The sequence below is a fragment of the Megalops cyprinoides genome, chromosome 12, assembly GCF_013368585.1.
Source record: "Megalops cyprinoides isolate fMegCyp1 chromosome 12, fMegCyp1.pri, whole genome shotgun sequence".
NCBI lineage: Eukaryota > Metazoa > Chordata > Actinopteri > Elopiformes > Megalopidae > Megalops > Megalops cyprinoides.
In genome coordinates, this window is record NC_050594.1 from 29,651,129 (window position 1) to 29,678,618 (window position 27,490).

Consider the following 27,490-nt stretch of genomic DNA (forward strand, 5'->3'; position numbering starts at 1 on the left):
GGCGGCACAAGGGGGCGGACACCGGACTCTCCTGTATGGCCATGCCATCCTCCTGAGGCATTCCTTCAGTGGAATGGTGAGAACGCAGCAGCAGCCATAAAACATGATAAGGAGAGAAATTATAGGCTTTCCATCACCCATGGTGTTTACTTATTAGCTTTCTCATTGTGAAGGGCAAAACTGATGCCTTTCAAACAATGGCAATGTCTCATGTGCTTCTGAGATGCGGCATCATTCTGGCCTAAGTAATGTGTTTTTTACAGGCAGTCATTTATGTCTTTATGTTAGTAGAATGTTCTTCTCCAATTGGCATAATGGTTTGCTCAGACGTCAAGCTTCTGAGCACAGGCCAGAAATCAAAATCTTCAGGCTTGATACATATTGGATTAAGTCATATTATCCAGATGTGCTGACTGGCGGTTTGGGAATGACAAGGCACGGAGAACAGCAATACACAAATCACATGTTTATTGACTCTGGCGATTAATTACAGGGTGAGAGAGCACACACACACACACGCACACACATACACGCACACACAAATGACAAAATAAACAAATCTATTCAGCTCCACACGGGTTCACGGAATACAAACAAACAAAAACAACGACCCCCGATGGGGAAAAGTCTTTGTTGTCTTTTCAAACACTTTGCTCCCCTGCTTTATTGCTCTCACTCCAGCCTTTCTTTCACTCTAAATCTGGATGTTTTTTTTATGAAGCGATTAATGATGGCGTTTTTATGAATGCCATGGATGTAGATGAAAAAAAAAACCTGTAACCTATGTAAGTCGGTCTGGATGAGTGTCTGCTAAATACCAGTAATGTAATGTAATGTTGTAAAGCGGGTACTGCCTGTATCGCCAGTATTTTATTTCAATACAAAAAGAAATATGAATGCTACCGGAGAGAAACATTTCAGCACATGCAATGAGACAAACCTAAGAGGAATCAATCCAGAAAATTGTCAGCCTTCATTAGACTACACGCTGCAGCTGAACTTGATTGGATTGACCTTTTATCTAAAGGTGCAATAACATGACTTGGGGTGAAATGCCCTAAGCTGGATACTGTATTTTGTATATATGTAGTAATCAGCATCTGTTTATTGCAGTACTTAACCTGTTTGAAGACATCAAGGTCCGTGACAGATAAGCTGTCATTTGATGTGGGCCTGCAAGAGGATTCAACAGGTAATACACAGCACCAACCCATGTAGGCCTTCCTATTTTCTTTTGATGTGCAGCATAGAATTGATGTCAATCATTAAAGCATACTTCAGTTAGAGCAATCTTGAATTGCCCCAAAGGTCACTGTTAAATGCCATTTTTAAGGCTATTCATAAATTTAATAGTGAAATACTTTTTTTCTTCACTGTTGTCAGTTTATATTGGATTAAATTAATTGAACTGAGTACAAAATGTTCTTTTTTCAATTACATTAATTAAGCCATTTCTTCCATTTTAATGTAAATACTGAATCTTAATTTTCAGTTGGTCATTTTAACGTGGCCATTGAACTTGAAGCAGAAAAGACCTGTTTTGCTTTTCCAGACAGATTGAAATTATCTTTCTAAATTCGCGGCTTTATTAAGCTTATTTTAATAGCTCCATTCATTGTATGCATGGTCATTTCTATATAAAGATCTGGAATCCCTGGACAGGGGCTGTACTACATTTTGTGGAAACATGCCTACAGGCAGACTGGTTGCTATGGTGCATGTGTGTTCATGGTTGTATTTTTGGGTGCATTTGTGTGTGTGTGAGTTTGTGTATGTGTGTGTGCACGTGCATATGTGTGTGTGTATGCATATGTGTGTGTGTGTGTGTGTGTGTGTGTGTGTGTGTGTGTGTGTATGTGTGTGTGTGCGTGTGTGTGTGTGTATGTATATGTGTGTGTGTCCGTGTGGGCAGCCTATTGGATTCTCCTCCAGTGAATACTGCACAGGTAGTAAATTGTGTCTTTTCCCCCTGCAGGTGAAGCGTGTTGGTGGACCATCCACCCAGCCTCCAAGCAGAGATCAGAGGGGGAGAAGGTTCGCATTGGAGATGACCTCATCCTGGTCAGCGTGTCCTCAGAGCGCTACCTGGTGAGCTGGCTGACCTCATGCCCTTAAATCTGCACTGCACATGCAGGCTGTGATAGTCTGGCCGGGAGAGGTACTGAGTAAACTGCCTGTTCTGCTCTACAGAATCCCTGTGAATGCCTTTAGTGTAAAACCAGGACCCGTATCCATTCCCTTTTGATACTCTGACACTCCTTCTGTGCTCTTAGGGGATCTTTATTCTTCTTCCCTTTGCATGGCTTGTGCCGTCTTCAAAAAGCATGTCAGTCTCTGGGTGAAAGCGGGAATGGAGACTTGTGAGAGACAGAAGAAAGGCTAGATAAGGAGAAAGATGGCGGGGAAGAGCAACACTGGAGGGTACACTCCACTGAGCACTGAACACTGAACACTGAGTGCCAGCCAGTGAACACAGCGGGAGTGAAGGCCTGCCTTGCTCTCCTTCTCAGCCAGGGTGTTAGATCATTCTAAACGCTCACTGTGCCAGCAACATGCATTCTGGCTACCAGAATCAAATGCAGATGCAACCAAAAATAATAGCGATTGAATGTCATTAGATTCACAGGTAAGCTTTTGTTGTGAATGATCCTGCCGTGGATTTCAGCTGAACACCATTGATAGCCACGGACAGGTCTAACGAGATCAGCTCGCTAGGGTGTTCGGCGCAAGAAATAGGCCAGATTTCTTTGTCGTCACTCGGTGCCTCGGGGAGGCTTGAGCTGTGCATCTGAGGTATGGCTCTGCTTTGCATATATAGAACGCTGCCGTTTGACCCTGCGGAAAGGCGCTTCGGAAACCACGCCCGCACGTGGCGCAGGACAGGAGCACCTTCACCGCATGACCCGGCGTTATGCGCCTCAGCAAGCCCTTTTAAGACTATCTTCCGAACAGGCAGGACCATTTTGATTTCACCGGTTTCACAGCCTTGGAATCCCAGCCCTGGGAAGCATCTACCGTGTGACGCACGGAAAAAGTTGCCTCAGGATCTGAGAGCAGCGTCCCGGCGCGGCCGGCAGGAGGGAGGCAGCACGCACGGAGGAGTCCCGCTATCATGTTACCCCCTGTCCCCCCCCCCCCCGTCTGTGCAACCTCCTCAGAGTCTGTGTTTTTAATAAGAGCTAATCCAGGGCCGCAGAAGGTAGAGGCCAGTAGTAGCACGTTCCCTGGAGGTCCGCTGTTGTGCAGAACTGTGCAGAGTGCAGACAGACCATGTCCAGTCTCACAGGCACATGCACGAGTCCTCTCCGGACTCCAGTGAGCCAGACTGTTTCCATGCCATGGACTCATAACACGTAAATGCGCAGTGGGCGGTGGCCACATCAGCATTTTGGGATCATACCTCTGCAGTGCAAACTTGTCTAAATGTAGTGCATGGTGGCTACTTTTTTAGCTTGGTCAGCAAGTAAGGGGATGAAAATGATGATGATACTGATGATGATGATGATGACGATGATTATTATTATTATTATTACTACTATTATTGCAACTACTGCTACTAGTATTAGTTATTTTTATTTAAGCCATTATTTAGGATGTGGTATAGTTCCTCAGAAAATACAGTAGAGAATGCATGAAAGTATGAGAGACTTCAATACAAAGTGTAGCGTACAACTGCCTAAGAGGTCTGACAGTAGTGAGAATGTATGAATATATATATATATATATATATATATATATATATATATATATATATATAATATATTCTCGGTTCCCTCCAGTCTCTTCTCTCCTTTTAGTAAAAGCGCTTTGTCTCCTCCTAGCACATCTCCATCTCCAACGGCAACATCCACGTCGATGCCTCTTTCATGCAGACCCTGTGGAATGTGCACCCCACCTGCTCAGGCAGCAGTGTGGAAGAAGGTAACTCCGCTCACGTCAGCAACGCTGTGTGCCATTCTCAGGCAATATGTGCCAGCCGAAAGGAATACAGTTGAATCTCGATTAATCCTCATAAATGAATACAGCTCTGTTAATGTCGCTAATGTTAATGGCTTTTTAAACCATTTTTAACCCCATGTGCTGTATATATCTCCACATTAATGTAACCCTTTGGATATTGCTGTGTTGCTTTAGATTAACATTAATTGACATTAATGTTAATAGTTTTGTAACCACTCCCCATGCTGATTATGTCTCCATATTAATATAATCATTTGAATATCACCATGTTTCTTTAGATTTAAGCAATTAAACTGCTTTTATATTAGGCAACATTGTTTTTAGTCTTTTAAAGGCAGTATTGCACTTTGCTTCTTTGATGTACATCTTTGAAGTCGGCCCCTTGTGTTGGTATGTTGTTGGTACCATCTGGTCAACACTGTGGTACCTTTTTAAATAGAAGAATGCTCAGGCCTGGCTTCAAGCCACTGAAGATATAAAGTTTATGTCCTGGCAATTATGGTGCATTTGTTCCCCTTGTTTTAATCATGCCTTTAATAGTCAGGTAAGTGGTGTTTGATTTGATTCTGTATGTGAGAGCATCACACACATACAGCCAAGAAGTGTGAGAATTAACATGGAGAGCAATAATGAGCAAACAAATTGCAGAAGATAACAAATAATTAGAAAAGCATGTAATGCTCTATGTGTTAAATATAAATATATTTAATATTAATTCAATGTAAATGTATTTAATGTTTCCCATGGTAGTGATTATTTTCTTTACATATTATCTGCCAAGCCATGTATGGGCATAGATTATAATTATTTGAATTGCTATAGCCACACTTTACCATTGTTATGTTAACTTTTTCTTTGTTGGTGTGGTGATTCCACATCAAAGTAATTTTGATCAGTACCCCAATTTGCTGTTCCTGTGTTTGATCTAAGAGCAATGGGGGAATTAAATAGGTTGTTTCTGTAGAATGGTGTAATGTGACGCTTGTGGAAGTAGACATTTGAGCTTGTGGAGTAAACATGTAGAGTAAACAGTAACATTAAATACTTAGAAACATAGATAAATAAAATTAATCTGTATGTTTCCAAGAGGCTTTGTGAGTGTGCGCAGCTCAGCTTTGATCACAAACTTAGTAATGGACTGAAAATGTAATGCTAAGTGGGTTTAGATAGATTGCTTCAAGATATTTCTAATTTGTTTCATTAAAATTTAATGATAAGAGTTTTTCCATTAAAAGCACAACTTGCAGCCCCTAAGGGTAAATCAGTGCTCTCCGCTTTTGCCAGTCATCAGTGACTCTTTGTTCTCACTGGTTGGGATTTGCTCTCGTCCTCCAATAGGTTATTTGCTGGGGGGGCATGTGATGCGGTTGTTTCATGGGCATGATGAGAGCCTCACCATTCCGGGGTCAGACCAGAGTGAAGACCAACAGAGGTGAGTTTCCAAGAGGTAGACTGAGGTAGATGTATAGTGTCTGTTTCATTGGCTCTCGGACTCTTTGGGGAATACATCCTGAAGCTCCTTTCGTGCCACCCCCTCAAATGACTTCAGTTTTGCTCATTGTGTCTTCTGTCGTTTAAATAAATCACTTATCAACCCAGCCCAGGTTCATTCCCCCAAGCTCCATGCTTCGCTTTGCTGAAATCTAGGACAGGCTGACAATCAAGATGTTCTCTGAATGATTTCTCACATCTAATAATTCTTCATCTGACACTCTTCAAATACCATGCCTAAGTGTCATTTGCACAAGTGGAAATAATCGTACCCTTTTCTCTTCAAAGGCTTTCTATGATTTGGTGTAAAAGTGATTTCATGCCATTTTGTTAATTATTCACAAATAATTACTTGGCAACCAAAGGCGACACATGAGGCTGAGCACCCCCCGTAGGCCTGGAGGCCAAATGGCAGCATCGTCAGAATGCCTCAACACTTTCCATTAGAGCAGAATTCTGCGGAGCGATGAGGCCACATCATGCTGGTTGGCTTTGCTAACTATAGAAATTCACAGGGAAAAGGCTAGGGGCACGACAGTATGGTGCCACAACTCATTGTGAGTCACCGTCTCTGAGGAGAAGAAAAAATGGCTGCTCTATGTATAGATGTGCTACACTAAAGATGACAGTAAACAGAGGAAAGTGGCACAGTGCTACAGAAATGGGTCGCAGCAGTGGCCCCAAGAAGCATTGCCAGGCGCTGGAGATGTGATAGGACCCTTCATCTTCCCCGGAGTCATGTGGCCTATTTTTAGCAAATGGTATTTGGCAAATACGCCGCAATTAAATATTGGTTGTCAGCTTTGGCTTTACTTTTAGTCTTGTCCTTGAAATTTAATAGAGGCAACATTTTTAAAGACCCTAAATTTTCACCAGGTCCATCAATAACGTATTACAAGTGTCACCAATGAGAGTGACAGATTCTTGCATCCTTACATAGATGATGGACAGTCTTTCCACAGTTAGTAATGTGTGCCTTCATTGATGGCATACAGTGTCACAGTGGTTAATAGTTAATATTAGAGAGCATGGAAGGCAATGTTGTGTTCAGATTTCACAGTTAAACCTGTCTATTGCTGGCAGAATCAACAGGTGTCTTCTTTCTGTCATGCCCCCAGGATAGTGAACTATGAGACGGGCAAAGCAGGTGCAAAGGCCAGGTCTCTGTGGAGGCTGGAACCACTCAGAATCAGGTAAGTACATCCATCCCCTCTCCTCATTAGTCATACAACAAAATTAAAGGTTTGTATTTTGTCATATAATCTTTGCAACTGCAACCATTTATGAGAGTACATTACTTTACAGAGAATTTCTAGTTTTGAGATCAGGCTTTTTGAGACTGAAGACTGGCTTTTGAATACAAGTCCTCATCGGCAACTGGGTTGAGTTTAATTTGCTGCCAATCCTCCCATCAGACAAAACGCTTTTGTTTTCACTCGCTGGTCAGTTATGGAGACCGGCAAGACATCATTCTATGCACATTGAGGTAGCGGAATTTCGGATTGGCGCTCCTCGTGAGCCCGCGCGGTGTTCTCTTTGCCCTTGGCAGCTGGAGCGGGAGTCACATTCGGTGGGGGCAGCCTTTCCGCCTTCGCCACCTCACCACAGGCCACTATCTGGCACTGACGGAGGACCGTGGGCTGGTGCTGCAGGACCGCGAGAAATCCGACACGACGTCGACTGCCTTCTGCTTCAGGGCCTCCAAGGTAGCATCCTGTTCCAAAGCTCTCTGTGAGAACGCTGGCCCTGTCCAGTCTACACACTGGGGCCGTGAACAAGTCAACCAGCGTCCTCAACCAAATAAAATCCTCAGCACATAAATTATGATATGTACCCGATGATGGAGATTATGAGTTTGGTGTGACATTGTTATGATTCCTGTTGAAATGTGGCACATGCACACTGATGTATGTCAGTTTAACGGATTAGATCAGGTACTGTGACAGGTGTTTATGGGTCACACCAATGACCTCATGAGCACCTACAAACTGCAATTCATTCTATATCCATGTTTGAATCACATTCAAATCACATTCTGTTTTAGATTTTATGAGCAGGGGCTGACAACAGTTTGAACCATGAGAGAACAATCAATGAAAAATGACTGTTCATCAACAATGTTCCAGCAGCTGTTTCTTTAAGGAGGCAGTGAAGCATCTAGAGAAGGAAACAGACCCAATGGCATTCAGATGCCAGCACCAAGACAGGAGCTAACCTTGGACAGAAGCAGAACATGAGAGGGAAGCAGAACAATTATTTAGCCAAGAGCCCATAGTGTTTATTATCTACAGTGGCTAACATAACAGACACCAGCCAGTTGAGTGGAAAGAAGTACCATGGCAAATTATTAGGTGATTTTATGAGTGAATATTATTTGAAACTTATGAGCACGCTAGCTTGAAAATGTCACACTTTCAATACTGGTTGATATAATTGTAGACACATCCTGAGGTGGTGACACATACTCTGACACCCTGATTTCAAAACTCGTGTGGTATGTCTGCCCTGACTCCAACCATCCTGCAGTAGCCAGTTGGTATAGTGTGTCAGGTACACTTACAGTACTGACATGATTTTCATAAATTGTACTGCCGTACAAGATGTACCTGACACTGCTCTTCTTTAGATTGATAAGACTGAAGTCTGTTTCAGTTTGAACACCTCAGGGTGCATAATAACAAGTTGGATTTGTCAGTCATGCATACCAGTCATGACTATCACATTTTCCCTGATAATAGTACATATTGGTCAAAATTTTGTGTCCATTAAAATATTTTATGTCCCACAAGGGTTTGTGATTTATGGTCATTTTTGTTATTGTTATTATCGATTTCTTTGTGTAAAACAACTGTGCCAAGATATTGACTCATCAAGGTTGCCTATGGCTTTCCATTTCTGTCAACTATATTCAATGTCAATGAGTGACTTACTATATTCTCTCTTTCACTCCTGCCACCTCCCCCCCTCCCTCTCTCTCTTTCCTCTCTCTCTCTCTCTCAAACACACTATGTCATGCTCTCCTTCATCTGTAATTATGAGTCGTTTTTGAGAAAGAGGTCACTGCTCTTGCGAGCCTTGACCACCCTGATTTAGGAGTCAGCATGTTTTAAATTGCTTTCCCTTCTCCCTTAACACCTGCTGTTTGGGCATAATCAAGTATCTGATTTGAATAAAGCTATACTTTTTGTTCCCAATACATTCTGTGACTAAAGTTTTGGCAATTGGATTCTGATTATTCCTATTATTCACATAGTGTCTCTGTCACTGGTGTGAAATCTTAATTTGTTTTGTTCCCCCCCCTTTAGGACAAGCAGGACTCAAGCCCGAAGCGTGATATTGAAGGCATGGGGGTGGCGGAGATTAAGTATGGAGACTCGATCTGCTTCGTCATGCATGCGGCCACAGGGCTGTGGCTGTCCTACCAGGCGCCTGATGTAAAATCCGCTCGCCTAGGGCCTCTCAAAAGAAGGGTGAGGAAATGACACCGTCTGTCCGTGTGACACTGAGGAAAAGGTTATTCAAAAATTCTTCATTACATCACGTTTTTGCTTCTCCAAGGCAACCTACACATCTAACATTTTTAAAATATTAATTTTATTTTATTTTGACATAGTATCCATTATACAACTAGATGTAGGTTAAGTGCTATTCTCAAAGAAACAAAAGCAGTGCCCTACTTGGTATTTGAACCTGCTTATTCTGGTTACAAACTCCCTCGCCGCACACCTGGAAATACTGAGGTGATTAATGCTAAGAATATAGGCCGCTTCTTCTTTGACTTAGCTACTCTTGTAACTGCTGTAGTCTGATGATTTGATTTATATTGGACTGCCCTGTTATGTACCTGAGGAAACTTATTTTCAGCTCACAGTTTGGCTAGTGTTTGCTGTAATGGTGCTGCTTCAGTCCTGTAAACATCCTGCCAAGCTACCAATCAGAGGGTAACATCACCTGTTTCACATCACAGGTGCTGTACAGAGAAGTAGTCTCACTTAACTATGGCAATACATTAATGGTCTGATCTGGGTCACCACGATAGCTGTGTTTACTCGTGTTTTGAGCATCTTTGTCTGGCAGCAGTGAGAGCAGGTGCCCTGCCTCCTGTCCCATCACCCTGCAGGGTCTCTACGCTGGGCTGCCTTTCGGCGCCTCCTTCTCCAGGGCTGTCATTCGGGGTGATAATGAGGGGGGCTCAGGTGGGAAGATCTCAGGGAGAGGATTAGCTGCACTGAGGGCGGTCTCGTACGCGAGGTCGCTCCCGTTTGGGACGGCGTCCAGAGACGGCACGCTGCCCGAGCAGAGCACGTCAGGAGGGGCCTTCCTCGAAGGAGCCTCGGCGAAACGCGGCACAAAGCTGCCTGACCCAGATCGCACAGCGTTAATTAGCGAGGGGTTAACCCTTTCGCATGTACGGTCACAGCAGTGTGATTAGCCGTTTAGCGCGTACATTAAAACCGGTGCGATTAGAACAATAGATTGGAAAAATTCTAGGTAATTTTAGCTTTGAGGAAACAGCAATTTAACGTTGAGAAAACTGTGAGAAGCTTAATAATGCTAATGAACCCATAATGAACCATGTAAGCCAGGTACCAGGTAAGACGTGCGCTACATAGCACAGAATAAGTTACATGCGAAAGGGTTAATGGGCCCAGCCTCCCACTCAAGACAAAAACCACCCAGGCTGCCGGAGCATTGCCACCTGCCAGGCGTCCCGCCCGGGGGGGTGGGGGGGGGGGATGCAGCGGTGTAACGTTTGTGTGGTTTCCGCAGGCCTGTCTCCACTCTGAGGGGCACATGGACGACGGGCTGACGCTGCAGCGATGTCAGCACGAGGAGTCGCGGGCCGCCCGCATCATCCGCAACACCACACGGCTCTTCAGCCAGTTCATCAGGTGGGAAACCCTCAGCGCCCGAGCACAAACGCGAGCCCGCGACACTGCACCGGTCATGCGGAAGGACAGGACCACAGCACCAAAGCACAAAGTCGCCATTTAGGGGCTCCGCTTCCCAGGCTGACGATTTTGTCAGGGACAGTTCACTTCAGTCAACATCTCTCTTTTTCCACGTATCAGCAACACTCGCTGCGTTCTGCTGCGATCATGCTCTTTACACCTGACTTGATTGGCTCCATCTGGTCACCCATGGAGCAGCAGAACCGGACGGCTGTGAGTCATGTTCCCACGGGACGGACACACAGAGGTGATGATGAATGAGTCGCAGAGCGGCTGAGCGAGCACACAAAGGTGCAGTAATTTTCCACGCTCTGGCAGTCGTGCGGAGCGTGCTGTTACATTCCAGGCACACGTATGCTCGCGTTGTGTCCCTAGCTTCCCTGTAGCTCTCTATGAATTGCGCCTATTCCCCTCTCAGTCTGTGATGTGGCAAGATTTATTTTTAGCCAAATCACAAAATAAGAGGTTTGACGTGAGTGAACCCAAGGGAAGTGACTGCACTGCACTGCAATTTGCAGCTTTACGGCGCCTTCAATCAGCTCGTGGTTCCCTTCCTCTCGAAAGTCGAGTGGCTCAGTCTCAACAGCTCTACGTTACACAATTAACCGATTGTGTAACGCTGTTGGCGTAATTATTTGAACTGCAGCTGCTTTTACTAAAACGTAACCCTTTTGAAGCAGCTCCTGTATTCCCTGCTTAAGGTTCATGTTAATATCAGTGAGAGACAGGAATAAGGTATATATTGGTAGTGACACAGGTTGTAACACCGAGATATTACTTTAAGATATTCCGGAATGGTAACTGTGTGGATTGTGGCTGGGTCCTCTAATGTAGATAATCAAAAGGAGAACACAGAATTAGTATTCATTAAAAATTTTTCTCCAAGCCGGCTGAGGATGAAATGATTGGGCAATGAATTAATTACAATTGATGAGCACGTCTGTTAATGACTTTTGTAATTAATTGGACAATAATAACAACAGCAATAATAATGATAACATTATTATTATTATTATTATTATTAACTGCACTGATGTTAAAATCTTTTTGTACGAACACCAATAGTTTAGTGCTAGGAGCAAGCAATTGTAAATAAAGAATGTTGCCAAATACTCTAGCGTGACCCATGCTTATTATTTCTGACATCTTCAGAAAACATGTAAACCAATGCCAGTTGCAGTTTAAAGTTCCCTACGATAAATAGAGGCAGCTTTATAGACGATCACGTTACCATTAGCATGCCTCCTTCCAGTATGATTTTATAAGTGTGAGCAAGGCTATCCCTCATTTAAGCACAGTGCAAAGGCTCTAAAACTAAATTGCGGTGGGTCCTCATGTTCCCTTCTCATTCCGCCCTGTCAGAGACCTGGACAGCTTGAGGGGGAAGAATCGTGTGGCGGTAGCCCTGCCTATTGAGGAGGTCCTGCAGACCCTGAATGACCTCATCACCTACTTCCAGCTTCCCGACGCTGAGCTGGAGCACGAGGAGAAACAAATCAAGCTGCGCTCGCTCAAGAACCGGCAGAACCTCTTCAAACAGGAGGTGAGTCCTCCCCCCCGCGGGAAGCAGGAACCTCCCTGCTGAGCCGAAGGGGAAAGGGGTGCTGCAGGGGATTAGGGATTGGGCAATCTTAGTAAGTGGTCATCTGAAAGAGCTGGAGTTAGTCACAGCGTTGCCATGACAAAGCGCATTTTCATTCCACATCACATTTGAAAGTGCTCCCTTTAAACTGTCAGCAGTTTTTAAATAACAAGTTACTCTGCCCCCTGACAACAAAGCAATAAACCTTATGGTAGGGCTTCCATTGTCCAGAATTGCACTCATCAATTATGAAATGGCAGATGATTTTTTTTTTAAATGAGAGCAGTTTTAGATGAGTACATGGGGCCACAGTAAAGAATAAACAACAGGCCATGCTTTGCTGTAAAACTAGCGCACATGATCATATATTCTCACACAATAATATCTGATGCAGTTAACAAATCATCAACATAAAGTAATACAAAATAATAGAATAATTCTAATATGGTTTTGGATTTCGACTGAATCTATTTTCATGCTCTCATCACTAACATTACTTCTTAACAGATTAAGTAGACAATAATATATAAGTGGTTCATTCAGTCATTCGAATGTATTGCATTCTAGATTTCTCTCCTTTACATCAACAACATGCAATTTTTACACTGGTAGGGAAAAGCAAGCCTCTAAATTTTCCCAGGGCTCTGAAATTCACTGACTCCCTGAAGTTCTAAGATGCTCCATTGTTTTATATCTATATCTAGATTTCTATCTATATGCGGCCATCATTTTGCCCTTTTTTTCATTCTTCCACTTCTTTGTTATAACGTCAATTTTTCATTTTTGACAGGTGATATAAAAGCTTAGTTGAATTTCATAAATCACCTGCAATTTTCTTGTTATTACACTTCCGCTTTCATACTTCTTAGTATGTTGTCTCTTAACTCTTATCTCTCCAAGAATAGCCAAGAATGGCTGTTGCATTATGGGAAATAGATTGTCTAGGGGCTAGGGGGGGTTGAGGGAAACACCTGAATGCATTGTCTAAACGCAGGGAAGTGACATGCCTGTGATTCTGCAGGGAATGCTGACTCTGGTGTCCAACTGCATCGACCGTCTGAACGTGTACAACAGCGCGGCGCACTTCGGCGAGAGCTCCGGGGAGGAGGCGGCCGGGGCCTGGAAGGACATCCTCAATCTGCTATACGAGCTGCTGGGTAAGAGAGGCGCACGCAGGCACCTGTCTGGCCAGCCCTGTATGATCACCGGCGCTGACGACAGGCCTGCCATTGGCCGCCATCAATCACAGGGACCGGAGCTGCTGCTCCTCGCAAATCAAACCGTGGCCCGCCCTGAACCCGCTGCCACTCACAGCCGGGCCCGCCGCCTGGGTTATCTACTTCAGGGGTAGTCAGGTATATTGGAGAAGGGGGGGGTGGGGGGTGGGAGGATATTGCATTTTATGTGCTCATTTATGGCCCACAGAAAGTCCCAGGGCACTGTTTCTCCAGTGAGCGTTGCTGTCAGAGTTGATGGCTCAGCACAGACCGTGGCAGGCTGGGCCTGTGTCAGCCAGCCGCTTGCAGCTTATGGCTCTGCTTCATGTCACAGAGCTCGGCCCCCCCAGAAGGCTTTCAGGGAGGGGATTGCTCTGCACTGAAGAAAGCGGCTCTGTTCTCGATACGGTTTTCAACCAACGAAAGAAAACGCCATCAGTTTTTGAATACCACTTTAATCCGACACAGGCCTTCCCTTCAGGTCTCCTGCCCTGCGCTCTGAGAAAAACAAGCTCATCCGCATTCGAGCAGGTGGAAAGCCAAATGCAGTTTTGTCAAGAGAGGACGATGGTGTAATTTCAGTGCTTCTTAGGTCGCTTTCAGGATTAGGCTTTAGACTTTACGCTTCTCAGAGGCTGCAGGGTTTTTTTTAGTTTGCGCTGCGATAATTTTTCATCCCCCATTCGAAACGCTGGGCATCCCTTGCCGCATCCTCCATTTCTGTGTTTGCTGAGTGTGATTGCTCTTCGTGGGCTGCATTAGTGTGCAGACCACGTTCCCTTTCATATTCCCATCACACACCTGGTGCAGCACGGTGCAGATAAATGAATTTAAGAGGCGTCCTCTGTCTGGCAGGTTTAGGTGACCCTGTCATTGTGCCGGGGATATCTCTCTTGTCCCTGTCCCTCTGTGTTGTGCCCTTTTCTTTAATTGGCTTAATTAATATGCATGAAGGCCAAGAGTAGGAGGCTACACTAGCCTTGAGTGTGAATGAGGGGACTGATATTCAAGGTGTGTTTTTTACGGGGGAAGCAGTGTACCCGGGCTGCCCTGAGTCCCTTGGAAATTCAGAGGTTAAATCACATTACAGTGTTGGAAGAGAAATGCGACTTTTTAACGCAAAAGAGAAAAGACACATCGAAGGAGAACCAGACGGAATAATGCTGATGCTTCCTACCTGTGACCTGCCTTTGTGACTGTCATCCCCGTGTAGCTGCCTTGATCCGTGGGAACAGGAACAACTGCACCCAGTTCTCGCAAAACCTGGATTGGTTGGTCAGCAAGCTGGAGAGACTGGAATCCTCCTCAGGTATGTGCATCGACAGCATATTTCCTGGAATCTCACACGTGCAGGCAAGCAAAACTGAAAGGGTTAATGCAATAAGAGAAAGGATTGCTGATAACAGAAGATTTCCATGCTCGTTCGCCCCTGTCACTAGGCCAGTGTTGTCCTCAGTCCCCTGACACTGGGTCCGCTCCAGGAAGCCATGCCAAACAGTGCCAGATAATGTGCATCCTTTAAGGCTTCCTACCAGTCTCCTCTCTCCCGTACTCATGAGCACTGAAGTGCTGATTAAGATTCAGCCTGCTGTTCTTTCTGTTAAACTGGAGAAAGGGAATCCTGGTCAGACCTGACAAAAAAAAAAAACAATTGATCTGTGGAATGCACTGTGGAAGCAAGATGTGCGTCTTGTACCGTTAACTTACCATAATGCCAATCACCTGTGTTATTGTTCTTTTCATTATTATGCATCTCCCAAGCCACCCTCGGGCTTTCTTCACCTCACGGTTAAATGAATTGTTGCCGTAGGAATCCTGGAGGTCCTCCACTGCATCCTAATCGAGAGCCCGGAAGCGCTGAACATCATCCAGAGAGGACACATTAAGTCCATCATCTCCCTGCTGTACAAACACGGCCGCAACCACAAGGTGAGCAGGATGCTCTCCTTTGCGGACACCCTCTGCATGCTAAACGCCTGCAGGCCTGGGATCGTCTGTGTCCCTGGACAGGGGAACGTCAAGATGAGAGCGGAATATGAATGATGGTGCTGGCTATTCTCTTAAGATGCACCAGCACAAATGTTTTTAGCTGTTTTTTTTCCTCTCAGAGTAATGGATGTTAATACAGAGGTTGTAATGTCATAGCAGGAAATATAAATGACGGGCTCTGGGCATGCAGAGCCTGAGAATAGTGCATGAGTTGCTACCTCAATAGGGCTGTGTGATATGACCAAAATCTCATATCCTGATATAGGTCATTTCATATCTCGATAATGATACATATCACGATATAGCACATTTTCTGTAAATTCAATGAATAAATAGTTTATATAAAATGACCACAGGGAAAGGCCTATTTATTACATTTTGAATTATATACTCAAAAAATAAAAGGTACTTACTCATATTTAATTATTTCTCTCCTTTTATTTAGAACCTTTAGAACCATTTGTTACTCAAAAGTTCAGGATATATTGTGGAGGTGTGACTGAATTCCCTTAAACTGCAGTGAATGGATATCCTGCTTATTCTGCTGTGTGTATGGCAGATATTATTGTGCCTTCTTTGGCCTGGTGCCTATCACTGAGGCCTTTCTCCCTCACCCTTTAATCCCTTCCACTGCCTCCTGAAGTGGTACGGGTTCATATGAATTTACTTATTAACATGCCTGCCCCCAGTAAGCGTCTGTGGGTAAAAAAGGACCTTTAGAAAATATTCCTGATCATTTCATCTTGGCCTGCATTGAGAGCGCTCTTCATCTGTTTCAGGGGGTTAGTAAGTATAATTTGGTCAGAGTGCTTCTTTTTTGGAAATGCAAACAGGGCCTTTGTAGTACAGACAAATGTACAAGAAAAGGAAACCACACAGTGATGTGGTGCTGTGGTACACTGAATGATACCATCTCTCGCTTTCTCCCCATCTGTTTCTCTTTGGCTCACTGCTCTACAGATCTTGGATGTCCTCTGCTCCCTCTGTGTTTGCAATGGAGTGGCTGTAAGAGCCAATCAGAACCTCATCTGTGATCACCTGCTCCCAAAGAGGGACCTGCTCCTTCAAACACGACTGGTTAATGATGTCCAAAGGTAGCAAACCTCTTCCTTATGGCTCCCTTCTATTTGCAAACCATCATCTGGATGAGAAATGGTTCTAATTTGTGGTGAGCTGTGGTAATATTACATATTTATACAGATGACATGTAGCACTCATTCTTATGCAGAGAAACTTACAAAGAGTGAGAAAGAGTATAACTACACGATACCTAAAAGAAAGGCTGTAACATACAGTAAAACTACAGCATGCTCTACGGTAAAAACCACACCAAAGCAGAAGATTTGTTTGTGTGGGGGAACTGAAGCACAATTTGAAAAGGTGGGTCTTTAGTCTGTGATGGAGTATAGCCAGTGACTCTGTGTTCTGACTGCTGCCAGAAGCTTTTTTCACCACACTGGGGCAAAGGTAGGCAGCAGATTCAACTGGGGTGTGCAGCTACCAGCCATCCTGAATGCATATAACAGAGTGACTTGGCCGGTGTGTAGAGTCTGGTGATGGGAGATAAGGAGGAGCTCTCCATTAGGGAGGCTAACATCAGCGTTTTGAAATGGATGCGTGCTGTTACTGGTAGTCACTGGAGGGAGATCGGGAGGGATGAGACATGGATGGATTGTGGTTAGATTGTAAGCTAGCAGAGCAGCAGCGGTCTGGGTAAGCTGCCGGTGTCTGATCACACATGCAGGGAGGCTGCTGTAGTCCAGGTGGGAAACAACCAGGGCCTAGATCACCATGGAGGGATTCTTCTGACATTAAATAGGACTTCTGATAGCAACTATGTGTGCCATAATATGTACTGTCATAAGAATCAGTCAACTTGACAGTAATATGAAAAATCATAAGAAGAAAAAGCACAGCAATATCATGTACAGTGAAAACAGAAGGGGGCCAAGCACAGAGCCCTGGGGACTCCCACTGACCCCCAGGGACTAACAGTGCCAGCTAAGAAATATGCTGGAGGCGTCCATCACTGCCAGGATAGACAGACGGAAATGGAGGTTCACGGGGTGGAATACATCATGTAGTACATTATGTATATTATGCATAATTTTGGTATTAACAAATTTCCATTGTGGCATTTTTGTCTTCATTTCCTCTTGATGAATTTGTGCTTTGTTTTGTTATCAGTTCTATTAAACGTCACTGATTTAGCATTTCTCTCTCTTTTTGTGTACAGCATGAGGCCCAATATCTTCCTAGGCATGAGTGAGGGGTCGGCGCAGTACAAGAAGTGGTACTATGAGCTGATGATCGATCAGGTGGATCACTTCCTGACCAGCGAGCCCTCACACCTGCGTGTGGGCTGGGCCACCACCAAAGGGTACGCCCCCTACCCCGGAGGCGGTGAGGGCTGGGGGGGCAATGGCGTGGGAGACGACCTGTACTCTTACAGCTTCGATGGCCTTCACCTCTGGTCAGGTGGGTAAAAGCAGTGCATTTCAGTGCTTCTGTGGTGCCAGACCATGTAAAGGAAGGGGGTATGGGGGAATATTCAATACGTTTATCATTGTTCTAACCTGAGAAAAACACAGATACACTATATGGACAAAAGTATTCGGAGGCCTGACCGTTACATTGTAATGACATTGTATTCAAATACATATACTTTAATATGGAGTTGGTTCCCCATTTGCAGCTATAACAGCTTCCACTCTTCTTGGAACGCTTTCCACAAGATTTTGGAGTGAATTTGTGCCCATTCATTCTGTAGAGCATTTATGAGGTCAGGCACTGATGTTGGACGAGAAGGCCTGGCTCGCAATCTCCGTTCCAGTTCATCCCAAAGGTGCTCGATGGGGTTGAGGTCAGGGCTCTGTGCGGGCCAGTCAAGTTCTTCCACACCGAACTCATCAAACCATGTCTTTATAGTCCTTGCTTTGTGCACTGGGGCACAGTCATGTTGGAATAGAAAAGGGCCTTCCCCAAACTGTTGCCACAAAGTTGGAAGCATAGCATTGTCCAAAATGTCTTGGTATGCTGAAGCATTAAGATTGCCCTTCACTGGAGATAAGGGGCCTCACCCAAACCCTGAAAAACAGGTGTAGCCAAATACTTTTGTCCATATAGTGTACCATTGTTTCCTAATTGTGCAGGAAAAGATTGCATGTGACTTCTGTAGGGTCTAGATGGAGTTCAGTGAGATTTGCTTGAGCAGTGGTTGTAGACAGAATGTTTGGTTGTGTGAGTGATTGTGTTTACTTGCCTGTGTGTCATTGTGTGGGTGCATACAAGTGTGTTTGTGTTTCTGTGTGTGTGTGTGTGTGTGTATGTATGTATGTATGTGTATTTATGTGTACTTACACTTTTGCATGCACGAGTTATCATGCGTGTCTGCGAGTATACATCATGTAGCCTGTTAAGTATAGTATGTAATTTATTATCAACAAAATTCCATTGTAGCATTTTTGTTTTCATTGCGCTTTGTTTTTTCACAATGTGTCTGATGCAGGGCGGATCCCCCGGGCAGTGGCCTCCATCAACCAGCACCTGCTGACCTCAGATGACGTGGTGAGCTGCTGCCTGGACCTGGGCGCCCCCAGCATCTCCTTCCGCATCAACGGGCAGCCAGTGCAGGGCATGTTCGAGAACTTCAACACCGACGGCCTCTTCTTCCCTGTTGTCAGCTTCTCCGCCGGGGTCAAGTATGTGTCCCCCGCATAGCCTCACACATCCACGCACCCACTCACACAAACACACACATGCATATACACATGGACATATGTGATCACTCATACACACACACACACATACGCACACACGCATGTGCGCACACACACACGCACAGACACACACACACACACAGACACACACACACACACACACACGTATGCACCCACACAATGACACACACACAGGGTTACACATGATCACCCTCAAAAACAACATACTGTCTACCACCACTGCTCAAGCAAATCTCACAGAATTCCATCTAGATGCTACAGACATGCACTATTTTCCTTTACATTCTGAAACTGATATCCACAAACCTAAAGGAGTTCAGATACAGGTGGAAGGAGTACTTCTCATTGGTGTTGCTATGGTTACTTCAGATTATATGATTGGCATGTGTGCTGTAGGAATTTCAAGCTCCAGCAATCTTACATGGCTCCAATGATTAGCCCTGCATTCTAACATTCAGCACACCGACATACGCACAGTATGTACTACCTCGGGCTATTCTTTGATCCACATTCTAACTGAACTGCTACTCTGGTAGAACCATTTGTATTTAATTTAAATAATGGTCACTTCTGCTACATTTGTCAATTAGTTTGATTTGGGAGAGCTCACTATAGCGAGATGCATGTGGACAATGATCCTTTTTCGGAGCTATCTCACAATCCGTTTTGTACATTTGCATCATGATTCTTATCAGGGCTGAAAAAAAGGACAAATCAGAGAGTGGAAATAATGCACCCACTGAGGCAGCACACTTGCTCAACTCCCAGAATGGGATCACAAGAAGGGCAGCCACTGTGTGACGGTTTTTAATAATTGATTTTTGCACTCAGAATAGTCACAAAGTACGTCATCACTACTACTTTCTTCAGTTGCTATTTTGGTCACAGCTCACAAGGACCCAGCATAAAATGAATTATTTTCATGTTGAAGCGGTGCTTTTCCTGTCCGGCTGCAAGTAAACCCTTACTCTACACATCTAGTGCTCTGGTGACGTGCAAGCCTAGACCACCTCTTTTGCTGTTGTGAAAAGGCATGTTTTGCCCTGATGAAAAGGAATGTGAGATGCATTGTTGCATTGTGAGTAAAGGGAGTCTTTGTGAGGTGCATTATGGGTAAATGGAGACAGTATAAGTAAAGGAGTGATGTAAGGTGCACTGTGGGTAAAAGTAGTATGTATAAGGTGCACTATGGATAAAGGAATCAGGTGAGGTGTACTATGGGTTAAAGGAGTCTACGTGAGGTGCAGTTTTGGTAATGGACGCTGTGGGAGCATGATTCTCAGTAAAGAAAGGGTGTACGAGTGGCTGTTCCCATGACTGAATGGTCTGGTTTTTAGAGTGCGTTTCCTGTTGGGTGGTCGCCATGGTGACTTCAAGTTCCTGCCGCCCTCTGGATATGCCCCCTGCTATGAGGCCCTGCTGCCCAAGGAGAAAATGCGGGTGGAGCCTGTGAAGGAGTACAAACGTGACTTCGACGGTGTGAGGGATCTGCTGGGCACCACAGAGTTCATGTCCCAGGCCTCCTTCATCCCCACTCCTGTGGAAACCAGCCAGGTACCCACATCAGTTCATTCATTCTCCAGCCATGTGTTACTCCACATCACTTCACTCATTCCCCAGTAAGTTTGCTACACCATACCAACTCATCCACCTGGTTGTCCTCAGGGACTGAACCTGAGTTTGTAACTTTTCTTTAGAATATCACTTGTGCTGATTGCTTTTATACGTGCAATATCAATGTTTTAAGCAGTAACAGGCACAACTGCTGTAATTAATCGGGAGAGGTACATTTGATGAAACCAGAGAAAAGATTGGACATTGGATTGGACCGCACTGAGAACTGCTTGTTATGTGTTAACCCTTGCATTTTGTAAAACAGTTGTTTCTTTTGTAATAGAGTGTTATTTACTTACATAGTAAGCACACATTTGAAAGTTTGCCCCATTAAAGAATACATTTCTGCAAATATCTTTGACCACATAGTACCACATTGTACTGTACACCCCTCTGCTAATCTTTCCCTCAGATTGTTTTGCCTCCACACCTCGAAAAAGTCCGGGACAAACTAGCCGAGAACATCCATGAACTCTGGGGTATGAACAAGATTGAGCTTGGCTGGTCTTACGGTAAGGTAAGTTAACCTTGTTCTTGGTGATTCAGAAAATTCTTCACAGTTCACTCACAGACACTTGCAGAGAATGAATGTCAAGTTTTTAAAACAGTATTCAGAGCAGACCGTACAGTATTCTTTGCTCAAGGATGCTACAATGAGTCGTGGAGGACACTGCAGTACAGTAACAGCATCAGTCTCAAAATGATCACTGTGCATTGATGCCTAAAGACGGAACTGTATGAGCTGCCTGAAGAAATAGCAATTTCCAGATATTAGGCTTCACAGGGTCAAATGCTGATGTCATAATACCTTTGCCTAAAGGTGCAGTATGGAGGAGCAGTTTTTCAGTTTGCCAGGTGCCATTTAAAACAGTGATGCCACGGACACAAGCACATCAGTGTAAACTGAGTAACCTGCATGTAGTTAAATCTAACCTATTTTAATCTTTTGTCACCTCTCAAGCCAAAAAAGCCTATACATCATTCTGCTTTCTCTTTTATAATTTGCGGTTCAAACTTACAGAGGGTAAGTGGAAAAACAACACATTCTGTTTCTTCATACCATCTTGACCACTCATTTTTAGAGGTTCCATTTTAGTTTGCTTGCAGTTTCCTGTTGGAACTCATGGCACTCATTCTGTTAATCTTATCACACAAATGAAAAAATTAAGAAGGTTTAGCTAACACCAAGTTCAGCACTGGAAATGAAAAGCCCATGGCTTACAAAATGAAGGACATCATCTTTGTAAGGCAGTGGACTGTGATTAATTTGGTCCCTCCCCCCACCCATTGTGGGTGCTGCCCTGAAATTTGGCCCCTATTTTTGAGAAACCAAAGGTATGCTCCTTACTGTACTGTACAGTTACCAGCCTGGCCATTCAAGGAAACACTTCCAGGCTGTCCATAGCTCCTCCCCCAGGAAAGCCCCATGTGACACATAGCTCCGCCCAGAGGACAGGCTGCCTTCCAAGGTCTTAACAGACAACTTTATTGGGGGTGAAGGCATTAACTACACAAATGTCAAGCTCTGTCATTAATTAAAATGTGATTTTAAACTCACAGTTGTTACTTGCAGTATTTTATTTCATTTTTAATGAGTTCTCGTTGGCTCAAAGTGACATCGTCCAGGAACACAGGATAGAATATCACTATAATGTGTGATGGAGATCTGGCAAGGGTGATATCTTTATATTTTGTGATGATTTTTCACCTCTTCGTTGTTGCACAGTTTCCTTGGAGATTCCATTCCTCTAGTTAAAAATCTGATTTTTTCTTATGTGTGGTACCTTCTCTACTAACACCGTGTTCCGCTTTAAGCCAAGGCGCATTCACTAATAGCAGACATCTATTAACCAAGGCGAGTGCTGCAGTATTCCAGTCAGACTCATTGCGCCCTCTGTACCCCAAACCACAGTGTAAATTATTTAAATAAGACACATTTTCTATGTCCACAATTTCTACAAACGCTATTTGCAGGTTATACTGCAATATTTTCCCTCTCCCTGAAATGACCATTTTTTTCAGAGGCTGATGTAAGCCAATCTGAAGAATTTGAGAGGGAAAAAGAGCATTCTCCCTGTCAATTTAGGTATAACACAGTTGTGAAGTCAAAGTGAAAGATTGTCAAGAGGATCTCTGTGTTGCTTTTAGTGGTAGTCCATTTCGTGTGGAGAATTGCTTTCCTGGTGTTACATTCGAAACAACAAAGGAGCTGACTGGTGTTCATTTAATTTGTACAAATGACTGCAGATCTGAAGAGACTCGCAATCCACTGCATGTTTTCTTGGCAAAACGGAAATCTGATGCCACTTCTGCTGTTGCAGTGGATTATTTTTCACAAAAGCACTGGAGTTAAAAAACGTAATCGGGTTTCTCACTCGATGTTACAGGGCCATCACCCCACAATTTCCCCAAGAAAACATGCTTGTGTACATCCATACCATGTCCAGTAGAGTAGACCTTATCTCCTTAGTAATAAGTACTAGCAAATTTGTAAGCCTTTGGTATTATAGAAAATACCAGCAACAATAACTGTTTGAATGACTTAATATGATCACCTGTTTAAAATCTCAATCTCCCTCTCTCTCTCAACAAGCTTAGCTGTGGATGTGAATTCATATATACATGGAAATTATCTTGTATGTATGTTTCCTAGATGCGAGATGACAACAAGAGGCACCATCCCTGCCTTGTGGATTTCTCCAAACTCCCTGAAACTGAAAAGAATTATAACCTGCAGATGTCAACGGAAACCTTGAAGTACGTTCTGGGGCTGCACTTTTCATTCCAAAGATTTTGAAATAGAGAGCCACACAGCTCTGATCCCTGACATTTGAAAGCCTACTGTTTGTGCGCTGTGGGTCTCCACTGCTATGCTCAGCTCTGGAATGTGTGAAAGATCATTGCCTCCTAAAGTATAGTTAGTCTGTGGAGCGGCAATTGTCTGTAACCCTCCTGTGACATTAAACAGTGATGCCTCCTGCCTTTGCAGTGGATTCAGGTTAATAGGGGTGTCTAGTCAAAACAAAGATTCCCCTGGCGTGTTCAGCTGAGCTGGGGAGCAGTGGGGGCAGCCTGGCTGTACTCTGCTGTCACCAGTCTATGTCTCCTATTGATCTGCGCCAATAGATCTGAGGAAGAGAAACACAAATGAAAATTCAAAGTTTCAGAAAGAGCTTTCAGATGAATTTGAAAGATCAAGAGCCGTGCAATTAAATTCTGTCTGGACTGTGAGACAGACAGCTGCATTGGCTGCAAGAATCCCTCAGCTGAAGCATGGCAGATGGAGCAGTGGTGTAACTGGGTTCTCTGAGATCCATTTGATCCTTATGCATATGCAGTACAAAACAAACTTGTTGACAGGTACCGCATGACACATGGTAGGGTGACATTTCTCCCAAAATTTACTCCAGTCATGTTCCAACTTTGATGTCTCCTCATTCCAGCACTTTCCCTCTTGGTCTGCTCAATATGTCTTAAGTGTCCCACTCACTGATAAAACAAAACTTTCCAGTTAAGTGAAACCTTAGCGGAGCTAGACCATGAGGATGAAGGGGTGCAGGGCAGCAGTTTTTCGTACAAGTTTCTTCTCCCCTTTTCTTCATATTCTCTTCTTAGTTCACTATGTTGAATGTAATCAAAGATATCTATTTTATTCTGAGCTGTATTTCCATATGAGATATAGTAATATAAATAATTTATCTACCACAGAAATTCTGCTATATCAGGGAGGCCTCTAGCTTTCCATGCTTGCTTCTTTTGATCAGTGCTAAGGAGATGCTGCATTGATTTATTAATTTCAGTGGAACAGCTCAGTATTGATCCAAAAAAACAAGGTCATAGATCCAATTTTGCAGTAAGTTGTTGGTGACTTTCATCCATGTGCTCTCATGGGCTATAAATGGTAAATGGTGTACCTGTAAATGGCGAATGGTTAACTGAGGTAAATGGTGAATAGTCTTGATATGGCGTAACAATCATTGCAAAACCCTGCACCAAAATACAGAATGTGATCTCTGTAATCCAGGAAGTCATCCATTCTTCTTTATGAAGCTTGTCAATCTGTTTTTTTTTTCCTCATTTTTCCAGGACCTTATTGGCATTAGGATGCCATGTTGTGCAAGTCAATGTCAATGCAGAAGAAGACCTGAAAAAAATGAAACTTCCTAAGAAGTGAGTCCCTTTATGAGTACTAGGGCAAATGTAGCAAATGTAGGCCCTCTACAGAATACTCCATAGCAAGCAACCGATCAGATAACATTACAGTCTGCATGCGAGTCAGTTAGAAACATGATACTCAAGTGGTTAATAATGTTTATTATGTAGCGGTAAAGATGGTTTTCCTCAGAGAACAGTATGTTTCACCGTATCATCTTGTCTTGTTCAAAGCTACATGATGTCGAATGGTTATAAACCTACGCCACTGGAGCTTTCTGATGTGAAACTGACCCCTGGTCAGGAAGTTCTGGTTGATAAACTGGCCGAGAATGCCCACAATGTTTGGGCCAAGGACAGAATAAAACAAGGATGGACCTATGGCATTCAGCAGGTAAAAGTCTACACTTGAGTGTTTGAGCTTTGATTTTTCTAGGGCTCCTAAACACTGGTTATAGAGGTCCTTTGCACGTGTTTTTTTTTCTCACAAGTTCATTTAGGGCAATGGAATATAATATGATTTAGCATGTCATTTGATATAAAGTGGTTGTTCAGCAATTTAACAGTGTTTTATATTCTTAATTCAATATTCACAATAACAAAGGATGCTTTTAGATTTCAAAAGATTAATCTTAATGGGATGAGTAGGTACATTAGGATACACTATATTATGTAAACGTATCTTAGTATGAAAGAAAAAAAAAACTTCTGTGGTGTTGATACAATAGGACTGCTGTCTCTGGGTGACCCTTTAATTCATTAAGATCTCATCTGTTTCCATTTGAAAGGAGCCAAACAGTTTAGCATTCTACTGATCACAACACATCTGAAGCACAAGTGTGTCTGTCAGTAGCCATACCACTTTTTGGTCTTTTCTGGCCACATGGCTGAAGTTGACTGGGCTTGTTTAGTGGAGCTTCGTGTTATAAATTGTGTTCATGGTCTGTTAGGAGGAATTTAGCACCCCTGCACCAAGTAGAAAGCCCAGTGCCTAACTGCAAGGATGGAAAACCTGTGCTGTTTTTTTCCTTTAGTGACTGTGGTCATTAAGTACGCCATAGAACTTAAAACCTATGCTCCACAAACTCTTGTCCAAATTCTTAATATGGCCATCAAATCCACCCCTAGCTTTATTAGCTAAATAAATACTTTCCCCATCAACCCACCCCCATCATCTCAACACCTCAGGTATGATGAGGGTTCAGGTGCAAAATGACTGGCATGAATCCCCTTGGTCAATTTTCCTCAGTGTTGCTTGAGCTAAGTTAGCTCCCTCACTGTGAGGTGCTTTGACATATCTGAAAGGCACAATGTCATTGCAATTCCTCATGAAGAATGTGCATCTATGGGCACTGCGACATCTGATAATGCACAAATGCCAAATGAAGTCTTTAATTATGCCGGGGGATTGACGGCTCACTCGTGACAAACACGAGGTCTCAGTGTGTAGTGGCAGCCCCAGGCTCTGCTCCAGCATCTGCTCACAGTTTGATTCTGCTTCCGTGTTTTGTGAAGGATTTGAAGAGCAAGCGCAATCCTCGCCTGGTGCCATATGCTTTATTAGATGAGCGCACCAAGAAGTCGAACCGAGACAGCCTCCGTGAGGCTATTCGAACATTGATAGGATACGGATACAACATTGATCCTCCCGACCAAGAGAGTGGTGAGTAGATGCCCTTTGCAGTGCATTACAGTTTTGTGTGTTTTTTTTATTTTTTGGCATGTTTACCATGGTTTTTTGCATGCCGTTTCCAGTCAGACAACATGGAGAAATCTGGGTATGTACGTGTAATTACACTCCATTTCTCTCATACCAAGCGGCACATACCATCGAGAGGCTGAGCATCGACAAGATCCGTTTCTTCCGTGTGGAGAAGACATACGCAGTGAAGACGGGAAAGTGGTACTTTGAGTTTGAGGCAGTGACGGGCGGGGACATGCGTGTGGGCTGGGCCCGCCCGGGCTGCAGGCCCGACATCGAGCTGGGCATGGATGACCAGGCCTTCGTCTTCGATGGATTCAAGGCAAGAGCCGTCTTCCTTGCCTCACGTCACATTCAACACACGAAAGCATCGAACTAAAACCCTGAAACAGTCTTTTGATAACGCGGGTTAAATGAAGTCATTCTGCCACAGTTTGATTTGAGATTGCAGAACGTTATGATTGGACTGTGTAACATTAAACCTCCAAATAAGTGGTACTGTCACATACTGTGAAAATCTGGCTGACTGGGACCAGTGATTGTGTGGTTTGTTGCGCAGCTCAGTCTTTTGATTGGCTTGAATTAGTTAATGAGAAACAGCACAGGGCACCCCCACCAGTCATGGGGTTCATGAAGCCTTAGTTTCCCATGGCTGGTGTTTCCTTATAAGGCACAGATACAGGAGTAGCATCGCGTGTGGCGTTTTCACGCAAGGCTGCAGAGAAGAGAGCTGTGTGTCCTACCACATTTACAGGGTCAGCGCCAGCACATGGGAAGCCGATTCTTCGGTCGCAACTGGCATGCAGGGGACGTGGTGGGCTGCATGATTAACATGGAGGACAAGTCCATGATCTTCACCCTCAACGGAGAGATCCTTATCACCAACAAAGGCTCCGAGCTCTGCTTTGCTGACTTCGAGACTGAAGACGGTGAGCTGAATTGGGGAGGTGTCTGTGAAGTCACCATGCCTTTGGAAAATCCTAGTGTGGGGAAGGGGTTAAAATTATTACATTTCTTTCAAGAAAACTGTGTGACAGTATGGCATGACCTTTATTTAGTATGACACAAATTGGGTTACGTTAATTGAAGTG

General features: G+C 44.0%; 1 protein-coding gene across 12 annotated transcripts in view; it reads left to right on the top strand.

The window, feature by feature from the left end:
* The window catches only part of LOC118786578 (ryanodine receptor 3-like), a 127,563-nt gene that overhangs the window by 36,126 nt on the left and 63,947 nt on the right, over positions 1–27,490 (top strand). For all 12 annotated transcript variants that reach the window (XM_036541717.1, XM_036541722.1, XM_036541718.1 and 9 more), the window contains 24 exons: positions 2–76; positions 1,114–1,192; positions 1,976–2,088; positions 3,822–3,921; positions 5,299–5,392; positions 6,570–6,644; positions 7,001–7,157; positions 8,757–8,921; positions 10,222–10,343; positions 11,766–11,946; positions 13,007–13,142; positions 14,416–14,511; positions 15,013–15,131; positions 16,152–16,285; positions 17,428–17,669; positions 18,700–18,892; positions 20,269–20,485; positions 20,958–21,062; positions 23,199–23,302; positions 24,632–24,715; positions 24,932–25,091; positions 26,213–26,360; positions 26,516–26,721; positions 27,154–27,328. In XM_036541717.1, the coding sequence (XP_036397610.1) occupies positions 2–76; positions 1,114–1,192; positions 1,976–2,088; positions 3,822–3,921; positions 5,299–5,392; positions 6,570–6,644; positions 7,001–7,157; positions 8,757–8,921; positions 10,222–10,343; positions 11,766–11,946; positions 13,007–13,142; positions 14,416–14,511; positions 15,013–15,131; positions 16,152–16,285; positions 17,428–17,669; positions 18,700–18,892; positions 20,269–20,485; positions 20,958–21,062; positions 23,199–23,302; positions 24,632–24,715; positions 24,932–25,091; positions 26,213–26,360; positions 26,516–26,721; positions 27,154–27,328 (3,280 nt within the window). The remainder of the gene's footprint in view (position 1; positions 77–1,113; positions 1,193–1,975; positions 2,089–3,821; positions 3,922–5,298; positions 5,393–6,569; positions 6,645–7,000; positions 7,158–8,756; positions 8,922–10,221; positions 10,344–11,765; positions 11,947–13,006; positions 13,143–14,415; positions 14,512–15,012; positions 15,132–16,151; positions 16,286–17,427; positions 17,670–18,699; positions 18,893–20,268; positions 20,486–20,957; positions 21,063–23,198; positions 23,303–24,631; positions 24,716–24,931; positions 25,092–26,212; positions 26,361–26,515; positions 26,722–27,153; positions 27,329–27,490) is intronic.